Source organism: Eulemur rufifrons, chromosome 17 (genome assembly GCF_041146395.1).
Source record: "Eulemur rufifrons isolate Redbay chromosome 17, OSU_ERuf_1, whole genome shotgun sequence".
Taxonomy (NCBI): domain Eukaryota; kingdom Metazoa; phylum Chordata; class Mammalia; order Primates; family Lemuridae; genus Eulemur; species Eulemur rufifrons.
The window spans coordinates 49,828,057-49,839,537 of NC_090999.1; the positions used below are offsets into that span (position 1 = coordinate 49,828,057).

At 43.0% G+C, this 11,481-nt stretch overlaps 1 protein-coding gene across 1 annotated transcript in view; it reads left to right on the forward strand.

The window, feature by feature from the left end:
- SV2C (synaptic vesicle glycoprotein 2C) overlaps window positions 1-7,333 on the forward strand; it is a 150,357-nt gene extending 143,024 nt beyond the window's left edge. The window contains exon 12 of the mRNA XM_069492574.1: window positions 7,150-7,333. Coding sequence (XP_069348675.1) covers window positions 7,150-7,333 — 184 coding nt within the window. The remainder of the gene's footprint in view (window positions 1-7,149) is intronic.
- Window positions 7,334-11,481: the final 4,148 nt, after the last annotated feature.

An 11,481-nucleotide genomic window follows, 5' to 3' on the forward strand; every position in this document is an offset into this window, starting at 1 on the left:
CCTTTTGACTCTCAGTCTTTGTGTTAGTTGTGTAACAGACAAACTGGAGGGGAGATAGGGCAGCCAGCAAGGAAACAGGAGGTTTTGGATAAAAGAGCCATGTAGTCATTATCATAGACACAACTAGAAATAGTAGACATTCTCTAATAATTTTAATTAAAATAATAGAGCCAGAGTGGACAAATCACACAAGAAACAGCCTCTATAGAAGGTGGATTTGTCTCCAGAAAGGGGAATTGCAAGGTTAAGAGGGAGATATACTTCAGATTTTAGATAGAGTCTTTTGAAATTTGTCCTGTGACATGTATTACCTACTCAGAAATTAAGTTGAAAAAATAAAATAAATAGGAGTATATATACCTTTAAACTGTTTAAATTTTGAATTGGGTAATAGAAAAAATATTGGATTAAAATATTGAGTCTATCATTTACAAACGAAATTACCCTGGACAAATTTTTTAACTTCTTTGAATTACAACCTTTGTTCATAAAATTGGAATCATAGTATTTCTAAAATTCCTTCCCTTTACTGTGACTATATATATAGACAGGTAAAAATGATAAATATTCATAATACACAAATGTACCTATATGTAGCTGAATTACACGAAAACTGATTTTCTTTGAATTTTGCTCAAGCCTGGTATAGTCTAAGCATACAAATCTTTTGTGTATATAAAGAGAAATAAACATGTTAAACACAAAAAAAAAAAAAAAAAAAGAAGCTCACCTGGATATTGGGGTACACAGCCATGTTCATGAACCTTGGCCTTAGATGAACTCCAAGTTGCCTTCCGATGCTCAGTCATTCTGTCACTATTTCCCCTGGCCAGGCCCTCATTCCCTAGCTCGGTTTATCGGATAAGTGATAAGACACAAAGGCTCCCATTATTACCTGTCCATGAATATTTGATTTCAACAGAAACAAGCAATAGGAAGCCCATTAGTTGGAGGTGGGGGTGCGGCGAGGAGAGGGAGCTGGAAGGCTCCCAGGGGTGCATGGATCCTCAGCCCGCACCTCATAGGTGAGTCCTCCTCCACTGGGTGTGATGTGCGCAGAGGCCCAGGAGGCCATCTTGGCCCATTAAGGGGCATATGTGCACACACCCGCTACGCACTTGGGTAAGACAAATTTTCTACCTTTGGAGATCAGAAATCGATTGGATTTAGTGTTTTCTGACATAAGAATGTGAAATTAGCCTTTTTTCCTCTGGGAAAAAACAAAACAAAACAAGATGATAGGTATCAATCAACAAACGTGACCCAACCAATGCCCATTAAAATGTCCATTACAAAAATCCACTTCCAACATATTTGGAAGTCTCAGGAAAGTCATTAGTTTAGCTTTTCATTCAACAAGTATCATAGGCATCCCTGTGCCAGTCCTGAGAAGGGTGTGTGCTGAGTGACTGCTAGGTCCAGATGTGGCTTGGAGCTAAACAAGGCTAATTAATCCCCGAGAAGGAACTGCCCAAGATTGCTATAAGCCAGCCCTTAGGAGGGGAGTGAGGAGAGTGGCGTGGAGGGAAGTCAATTCAAGGTAACTGAGTAAGAGTTGGGTGAGAAACTGCCTCTGGTGAAAATGAATTAAGCTATGAGCTATGAAAGGCAGAGTGAACAACAGAGCTTAAAGGAGCAGGAGCAGGAAGGGAGAAGGGGGGGAGCCTTTGGGTTGGATCCCTCTCTCCTCTCTTGGGTGCAGCACACCTTGCCGCCCTCAGCCTCCCCTGCACCACATCGTAAACATTTTCCTGCGGCTGGTATTCCCTGAGGAACACATGCAGAAGAAGGAGGTCACATATGTGAAGTGTTAATTGCAGTATCGTTTATGTTACCCCAAATTTGGAAGCCTGCTACTTAGCCAATGGTTTAGGTCCAGAAATAATGATCACATGCTACACAAGTCATTTCATTTCAAACAAAATGTAAACAACATGGAGCAAACAATATGAATGGTTGGGAAAAAAAGCAGAAAGTGAAATTTTCTAAATCCTCTGATTTATTATGATTTACATAATTGGAAGTACACTAAAGGAAATTTAGAAATGAAAACCATTTGTTGGAGGGGTGGAAAGGATGTTTTGCTTTTGTAATTTCCTTTAGTATATGACAGTGAACTCCACTCAAAAATGAAGACATCTCTGGGGAGATAGGAGGGTTCTCAGCCCTGGATACACCTTTGTATCACACAGAGCTTCTAAAAGGTACTAATACCTGGGCCCCCCAGGAGAGCCATAGAGTCAGAATCTGTGTGTGTGTGTATGTATGTGTGTGTGTGTGTGTGTTTAGGTATTGGTATTGACACACAGCTACAGTTTAAGTGCTCCCCAAGGTGATTCTAATGCACTCAGGCTTGAGCAATGCTAGGTGAGGGCATGGTTACATGTATCTGTGCACCTTCAGATTGCTATCCTAACCCTAGGTTGAGAACACCTAGGCTTGAGGAGGTAGGAGACTTGTTTAGGGGCTGGAGGGAGGTAAGCCATTTGGCCCTCAAGAAGCCTTTAGAGACCTAAGGCAGACCTGAGTGGGTGCCATGAGATAAGTTAGGGAGATGTGGCAGTATTGTGAGAGCCAGAGAATGTCCCTATCCACATGCCATCCTTTACCTGGCAGGCTCCTGCTATTCCTTCCAGACAATCTTATTCTCATCTACCCACTACAAGAAGCCTTCCCTCAACTGCACCCACCCCCAGCCTGAGATCACTTCCTATCCTCTTGCCCCCATAATACTTTGTGTGTATCCTCATCATTGCACTTAGCATGTGCGTTATCATGATCTTTTCTCACCTGTCATATTATTAATTTTAGGGTTCCTGGGCCCAGTGCAATGCCTGACATATCACAGATACTTAATGAATGATTATTAAATGAGGAAATGCATAGGAGGATGTGTAAATTAGGAGTGTATTGAGGACAAATCTGCTTATTAGACAAATATTCAAGGTGTTTCTAGTACTCTAAGCATTGTAGTCTGATAGCTCAGATGGATTCAGGGTTAAAATAGCTCTTCTAGGTTAACCTGAAAACCTAGCCATCATTTGTAATATTGTTTCTGTGAGATAAATGAAATTCATTCTGTGTTTCAAATAACCAACCTCCAGATAAATTTTTAGATCACAATGTATTCCTGATTTAAAGACTGCCTCTATATTGCAAAATGCCCCATGCTGAGTTCTGAGTATTCTGGCATACAGTGGTGTGATCATACCTCTCTGCAGCCTGGAACTCCTGGGTTCAAGTGATCCTCCCACCTCAGCCTCCCAAGTAGCTGGGACTATAGGCACATGCCACCACACCCAGCTAATTTTATTTTATTTTTTGTAGAGATGGGGTCTCAATATGTTGCCCAGGCTGGTCTCAAGCTCCTGGCCTCAAGCGCTCCTCCCATCTTGGCCTACCAAAGTGCTGGGATTATTGGGATGAGCCACTATGCCCAGCTCTGAGTATTCCTTTTATAACTTCTCCCAATGATTTGACTGAGTTGTCCAAAAAAAGTTTCTTTCCAAGAGTTTAGACAAAGAGAATGCTCACATTTTACCCATTCCCCCAGCCCACCCCATTTTACCCTTTAACCGGGTAAATTCTATGAGCTGAGTTTGGATCCATATGATTTCAGGCCTTTTCAAAATATAGTCTTTAATTTTTTTTTTTTTTTTTTTTGAGATGGGGTCTTGCTCTGTTGCCCAAGCTGGAGTGTCGTGGCATGGATTAAACTCCTGGGCTCAAGTGATCCTCCTGTCTCAGCCTCCCAATTATCTGGGACCACAGGTGTGCGCCACCACACCTGGCCAATTTTTCTATTTTTTTTGTAGAGACAGGGTGTCGCTGTGTTGCTCAGCCTGGTTTTAAACTCCTGGTCTCAAGCAATCTTCCCACCTTGGCCATCCAGAGTGCTAGGATTACAGCCATGAGCCACTGCACCCAACCTACAAATATTTAAAGGAAAATTTTACTTATCCAAGGAAAGGGCAGTCGTGTTTTCTTGAATGCTAGCACTAACCTAAGGAGGCTGTGTGCTTTGCACCCACACCAGATTTTCATCTGACGACCTGCCTTTGCTTCATAAATGAAGTGGAGATTCCTAAGAAATAAGGATTTGATCGTCTTTTTTAAATGCCTTAGATACCATATGCTCCTAATGCGTCTGTCTTCAGTGTGCCCAGAAATCTCAGGAAGTCAGCCATTCCTCGGTTATGGTTTCAGTAATATAAGGAGATAGCTGCATTTTATACCCCATTCTGAGTTCATGGCTTGGGAAAACGTGGTTATTTTAACCCAGATGTAAATCCTACCTGTGTTATTCCGCAGTTTCAGTGTTGAGAAACTTCTTCATGACAGAGGAATGTTTTCCTTTCTCTTATCAGCAATATACACACTGGCCATTTTCCCCAGAAGGATACAGCTTATCTTACTACCATAAGATGTATTTGGTAGTTTATGACTCTAGAAACTAAAATGTAATTTTAAAAAAGTGAAAGGAGCCGGGTGCAGTAGCTTGTGCCTGTAGTCCCAGCCACACGGATGGCTGAAGCGGGAGGATCACTTGAGGCCAGGAGTTTGAGACCAGGCTGGGCAACACATCAAGATCCCATCTCTAAAAAAAAAAAAAAAATTGTTTTAAGTGAAAGAAATCAGTCTGAAAAGGCTACATACTATAAGATTTCAACTATATGATATTCTGGAAAAGGCAAAACTATGGAGATAGATCAGCGGTTGTCTAGGGTTGGGAGGAGAGGAGAAAAGGTAAAGCACGGGGGATTTTAGGACAGTGAAACTATTGTGCTCAGTGATACTGTAAGGGTGGACACGTGTCATTACACATTTGTCAAAACCCACAGAATGTCCAACACCAAACGTGAGCCCTAATATAAACTGAAATTTAGTTAATGATAATGTATCAATATTGGCTCATCATTTGTAACAAAGGTACCAAACTACTGGGAGAAAAGTTAATAGGCGAAACTAGCGGTATAAGTATAAACTCCTTATTTTTCATTCAATTTTTTTCTTGTAAATCTAAAGCTGCTCAGAAAAGTCTTTTCATAAAAAAAAAAAAAAATACAAAAAGACAGTTCAGCCTTATGGCACCATCTCCATGGAGGTGGGAGAGATGGTGATGCTGTCATTGTACTTAAGTCTTCTTTGGTACCCAATATGTAGCCTCAAGCAATTAAATTTGAAAGTATTTATCAATATATTAAATCTCCTTATCTTTTTAGTGGTTGTCACTGTTACTAGTCTCTTTCTTTAAAAAAGAAGAACACAAAATTAGCTCACTTTCTTCTTAAGAAGTTCCTCTTTCTTTCAGAGATTTCATTATACTCCTTCCACATTCCAGTTTAGCAACTTTGCCACGCTTCAGAGCCTACTTACTTTACTTTCTAGGTGTCTTAGCCAAAAAGAAAATCTGTGCTTTCTGTCCTTTATTAGGTGTGTTCTAATCAGCGAAAACATTGGCTGTGCACTAACTCACAGACTGGGGATTTAAAAAAAAAAAAATAGTATCCAAAAATAAACCTACATTCAATGTGCCTTTAATATGCACAGATGCCAACTGACAACCAAAAAATGGTGAACTGACATAAAGTCAGAAGGAATTTCATATTCTCTCGTGATGTTAGTGGTATATGTAGTTTCCTGTCTAGAAGTTTCCGCCTAGAAGGCCACAGTAAAATCACTTGATACTTGTATATTAAAGACAGTAAAATTTTTCTTTTTCAAAGAATGTCTTAAGAAATGGGATATGTCTTACTTATATGCCCATACAGCTTAAATGCTAGCATAGAGAGTGAACAAGGTCTTCTCTAGGCCTACAATCTGATTCTCTTCTGTAATGTTTTCTTGGACTTGATTTCCCACAGAGAACTCTGATGAGGAGATAAGAAATGTTACACTAGTTCACTGGTGGACTGCCTGGCTCAGTATTCAGTTTCTGCCTGCTACCAAAAACATCTGTCCAGAGAGCATGGTATTTCACCTCTGTGGTACCTGAAAGATGAGGACTATGCCACCATTATCCCTGATTTTCTCTGAAAATCCCATGGGCTTTCATTATTTAAAAACTAGTATAATAATTAAGTTAGTAAGAGGAAATAGGGAGTGAGCAAAAATCAAAATATATTATCATATACTTATATTTAGCTCTGGGATGAAATTTAAATTTCCTTTTAAACAAATGTTTCTGAAATCATGGGAATTTACAAAACAAAATAACAAATCACTCTTGTAAAGAGATGAGAAGCTGGCTGGCCGGGCGCGGTGGCTCGCGCCTGTAATCCTAACACTCTGGGAGTCCGAGGTGGGAGGATTGCTTGAGCTCAGGAGTTCGAGACTAGTCTGAGCAAGAGTGAGACCCTGTCTCTACTAAAGATAGAGAAAAAATTAGCCAGGCAACTAAAAATATAAAAGATTAACCAGGCATGGTGGCATGTTCCTGTAGTCCCAGCTACTCGGGAGGCTGAGGCAGGAGGATCGCCTTGAGCCCAGGAGTTTGAGGTTGCTGTGAGCTAGGTTGCCACCACAGCACTCTAGCCTGGGCAACAAAACGAGACTCTGTCTCAAAAAAAAAAAAAAAAGAGAGAGAGAGAGAGATGAGAAGCTGCTCGATTTGTCTATCCCAACCTTTCCACACCTTGCCTAGAGTGACAGGTAGGTAGGTGGCCCAGCTTCTTCCATGCTGAGCAGAGGTGACCTATGTCTCTCTAACGACCTGTGCTTCATGTCTGTTTCTTTGTGAAGAGACGGGTTTGGATAGGATAAGATTATAGTTTTGATTTAAGAGACCCTTTCTTCCAATACCATTGGGCCAAGAGAGAAGAGGTTTTTCTTACTCCCTGAGATTTTCTTTCGCTTTCTGTTCACAATAAATTGGAATTTATAGGCAGAATCAGAGCCAACAGAAGTGGTAAGAAAGTCAACAGAGGGGTGAAGGAACAGTGCCAACAGCTGGGGTTCTCTACCCATAGATTTGCAAACAAGCATTGAATTATTTGCTCCAATGATATATAACACAAGCTACTTGAAGATCATTGACAATTAACTCTAAAGGATATTTTTGTCTGAGGTTGGAATCATCAAAATCATTTTCTCAACCTAACCTTTCCTTTCCTTTCCTTTCCTTTCCTTTTCCTTCTCTTTCCTTTGCAGGGCAACAGGCTTTGGCTTCTTGAATGCACTATGCAAAGCAGCAGCCGTCCTGGGCAACTTAATATTTGGCTCCCTGGTTGGCATCACCAAAGCAATCCCCATCCTGCTGGCTTCTACTGTGCTCGTGTGCGGAGGACTCGTGGGGCTGCGCCTGCCTGACACACGAACCCAGGTTCTGATGTAACGGGAAAAAAGCCATCCTTCCTTTGTCTCCTCCTCCTGCCCTGGGTCAGTTCCCCTGACTGACTCAAGGCTTCAGAGTTTTCCTATATAGAAAGATGACCCAGTATCAGAACACAGACTCTTGCTGTGACTTAAAAATTTAGATGCATACCATCTTGCCCCTTGAATGTGATATTACACAAGTTTTATTTTCATGCATTGTTCTCTTTTCTAACTGTGATGCTACTGCCTCCCCCCAGTCAGTGGAAGCATGTCTAAAATGCCCTGGTCAACCAGGCTTCCCTGGGGCTCTGTTCATTGAAGGTTTAGAAGCTAAGAGGGCGGGGCTGGTGTAAGAAATAGATCCTGCTCCTAATTCAGTATTAACAGGAAATATAAGTTGGCATATTATTGCATTTGTGCTGAGGAGAGGGATTCTCTCTCTCTCTCTTTTTTTTTTTTTTTTTTTCAGAGTGATATTTCCTGTTTACTTAGAAAAGGACACCCAGCAATTCTTGCTGTTACAGCAGGGCCTTTCAAAGAAAACCATGTGGTACCAAACAAGGCTGGGTGGGGCTCTTTCCGGCAAGACAATTAAGGTGACTTGGCTGACAAGAAAAATAAAGGCTCTGCAATTAGTAAAAGTCTGAATGAGTTGCACAAAAGCAACATTTCCGTTAGAAAGCCCAGTTAAACTTCTGAAGAATATGAGGAAAAAGGCCTGTAATGGTGTCTGTGATTGTAGCATGTGGTTCAGAGTGTTTGAAAAGCAGAGATCAGAGAGAGAGCTTCTGCCTCCACTTACCACCCCGAGCCCCCCCGCAGCTGCCCTTGATCTTGCCAGATAGCAGATTCAGGGAAAGAAAGCTGCTTCTTAAAACCTGTGTCTGCCTACCTGATTCTGCCATTCCTCCGAACTGTCTCAAGTCTAGAGATTGCCAGGGAATATCTAAATTGTTGTAAATTGCAAATTAGGAGGAAGTTCACACCTATAAGCCATTTGGAAATGCAACATGGTACCTCCTTCTGGTACCTCTTTCCTGTGGGACCTTCCCATCCTGGCCCCGACTGTGCCCGCCCCGCAGCTGACATTCAGCTTCCCAGCTGGCGTCACCAAAGCAGGTCCTGTCCCTCCAGCTTCCCCAGAAGCACTGCTCCGTGCATCCCAGGCTCTGCCTCTGTGTGAAATCACAGCCCGCCTGCATCCTGGGGGGCCTCTCACAGACAGGGGCAGCGTCTCCTGGTGGCTGCTTGGCTGCTTATTTTACCTCTGGAATCTGCCTGGGCTTGGAAGAAAGAGGTCAGCAGGACGTTCCCACGGGCCAGCTGTCAGCTACGCGACCTTCTCGCCCCTCGGGCTCCCCCCTCCCCCAAGCTCGTCCTTTTACACATCTTCTTTGAAATCTGAAGCCTCCTGGTAGACTTGCAGCCAGTGACCAGCAGCCAGGAATAAATCCCATATTTAAACAATATTCCTTTTTTAACTCTTGCTGTCTTGTTAGAGGGTTATCCTTGTGACTTATTCTGGGCATTTCCAGCAGGGCCACAGCCCTGGAGCCTCCAGGAAGGGAAAGCTTTTGTTTCCACTACTCAGAGATGGCCTAACTCCCCGGAGGCCCCCTCTGCCTCCCCCTCCCCTTCCTAATGATCCCTCCTAGAGCTCAGACTACGGGAAAAGCTTCTTTCATTAACCTAAGCCATTAATCGACTCCCCCTCGAAGTAATCCAGGCCTGTAGAGAGGGCAGCCTGGTGTTGGCGGGGTGGCAGGAAGAGGGCGGGTTGCCTGGGGTGTGTGCTCAGGGCCAGAACATCAGGAAAACTCAAACCCAAAACTGCAAAGGTGGCAGGAAGAAGGAAAATCGATACAGGCTAGACAAGATATGTTTGAAAGATACCAACAGAGCAGGGAAAGAAACAGAACTTCCTCTCATTTCTGCCTCCTGTCATATTATTGTAGAACAAAGACAGCAGTCAAACAACCCAAGAAAGTAACCTGTGTGTTATTCTTCCAGATGTACTCATTTCCCCCCATCTAAACTTTGATTTGTCTTCTTAAAAAGAAACATTTGGGGACCTGAGCAGGTCTTTTGGTTGAATGTAGCGTATGCAGAAATAACTGTAAAAGTAAGGTGTGGGCCGGGCGCGGTGGCTCACGCCTGTAATCCTAGCACTCTGAGAGGCCAAGGCTGGAGGATCACCTAAGCTCAGGAGTTTGAGACCAGCTTGAAGAAGAGCAAGACCCTGTCTCTACTAAAAGTAGAAAAACTTAGCTGGGTGTGGTGGTGCACACCTGCAGTCCCAGCTACTTGGGAGGCTGAGGCAGGAGGATGACTTGTGCCCAGGGGTTTGAGGATGCAGTGAGCTATGATCACACCATTGCACTCTACTTGGGGGTGACAGAGCGAGACTCTGTCTCAATAAAAAAAAAAAAAAAAAAGTAAGATTTGCCTCTCCCTCAACCCATTCAGAAGAAAGAGAGCAACGTGCGTGGATGTCACTGTCTCTAGCCTTCTGTGATAGTTAACTTTGCTTACTGGACTATCTTTACCTTTAAAAATGTCTCTAATGTCTGGTGTGAGTTCTACATGCATAAAATATCTCCCAAGCTGCAGGGTGCAGTGATTCAGAATTTTAGCTCTGTGCTGGGTCAGCACAGGATGAACCAGCAGAACCCCCATTCATGAGACTGACACCGTGTGTCCCCTGTAGAAGGACCATTCTTAGCCTTCTTGTCACCCAATCCAATCCTCCCCGGTGGCCCAAGAAGGATCTATTCTAATCTCCTGGACAGTGTGTGGTCACAAACCTTCTTGGTCACCACCTTTTCCACCTTTTGTGCACTTTTCTCTGCCTCCCTCACATCATTCGTCACCTTGATTTTCTGAGAGAGAGCGCGCTTAAGTTGTTTCCAAAGTATATGGTGTGGCCTGTCTGGCTTGTTCTGGATTTAGCTGGAGATTAAGATACAGCCGGTAAATTAAACAGAAACTCCCAGTCATATCAGTGCAGCGGGCCACTGGCCCCTGAGCATGCAACTAATATCTCATTTCATCTACAGTAGAAGGAAAATGAACGTTTGTACAAAAATGAAAGCCTAGGACACAGTCCTATTTGATCCTATAAATCTAACTGCTTTTCTAACTAAAATTTCCCCATAGATCTTTGGAATCGGTACAGAATGCTCCCAAGTCCTGTTACCATTAAATCGTCTCAGTAGGAAAAAAAAAAAAAAAAAGCGAACACAGCTGCTCTAAATTATAAATTCTGTATGTATCACATTATGGCCCCGGTATTGGGTCTTAAGGCACCCAACTCACATTCAGTCCTGCTGCCTGAATCATCTCGTACTCAGCACACGGACCTGAGAGACAAGATAGATGAGTCCTGGCCCAAGCTTCACCACTAAGCGGCAGTGAGACCCAAGTCTGGCCTCTTGGGGAGCATAGAAGTCACTGAACATCTCTGGTTCTCAGTTTTGCACTGTGTAGAGCAAAGGATTGGGACTAGTTTGCTCTCTGAGATTCTAGAGGATTGTTATGAAAATTGTTTCATCTTAACCATCTGCCTTCTTGTGATGCTAAACCCATCTTTACAAGCACTGAATAGGTTTAGTTTACAAAATGGAAAATTAGGAAATAGGCAAGCATAAAAAGCACTCAGGAAGTGGCTTGGGAAGCCCCCCTGGAATAGGCCAGAAACGCAGTTCCCATGTTGACTGTGCTGCCAGCTTCTCAGAGTCTGAACGTTATCGCTGCTCAATGCCCATTGGACAGTCAGCACCCGTCCAGGCAAGGGGCCCACCCTGCCAGATAGAAGACGCTCTGATCCCAATACTATCACAAAAGCTGCATCCTACAGCTCTCGTGTTTATTTCACTATGTACTTGAAACATGGCCTTAAATAAACCCAGGCTTTCAGAAACACAGTTTTTCCGTGATTTTTACCTAAGTTGGCAAATTTATGAATCTCACCAAACCAGAGTTAATATCTACAGCAAAAACTGCTTAGCTGTTTTTCAGGATATCTTAAGAGATCAATGGGGAGGTGGGAAGAGAAATGTAGTGACAGAAGGCAGAGTCCAAAGATGCCATTGATAAGGTTCCAGTGAGAAGATTAGGTTGTGGTGGAGACTTTCTAAACTCTGGGATCATTTCCAAAGCATTCCATGG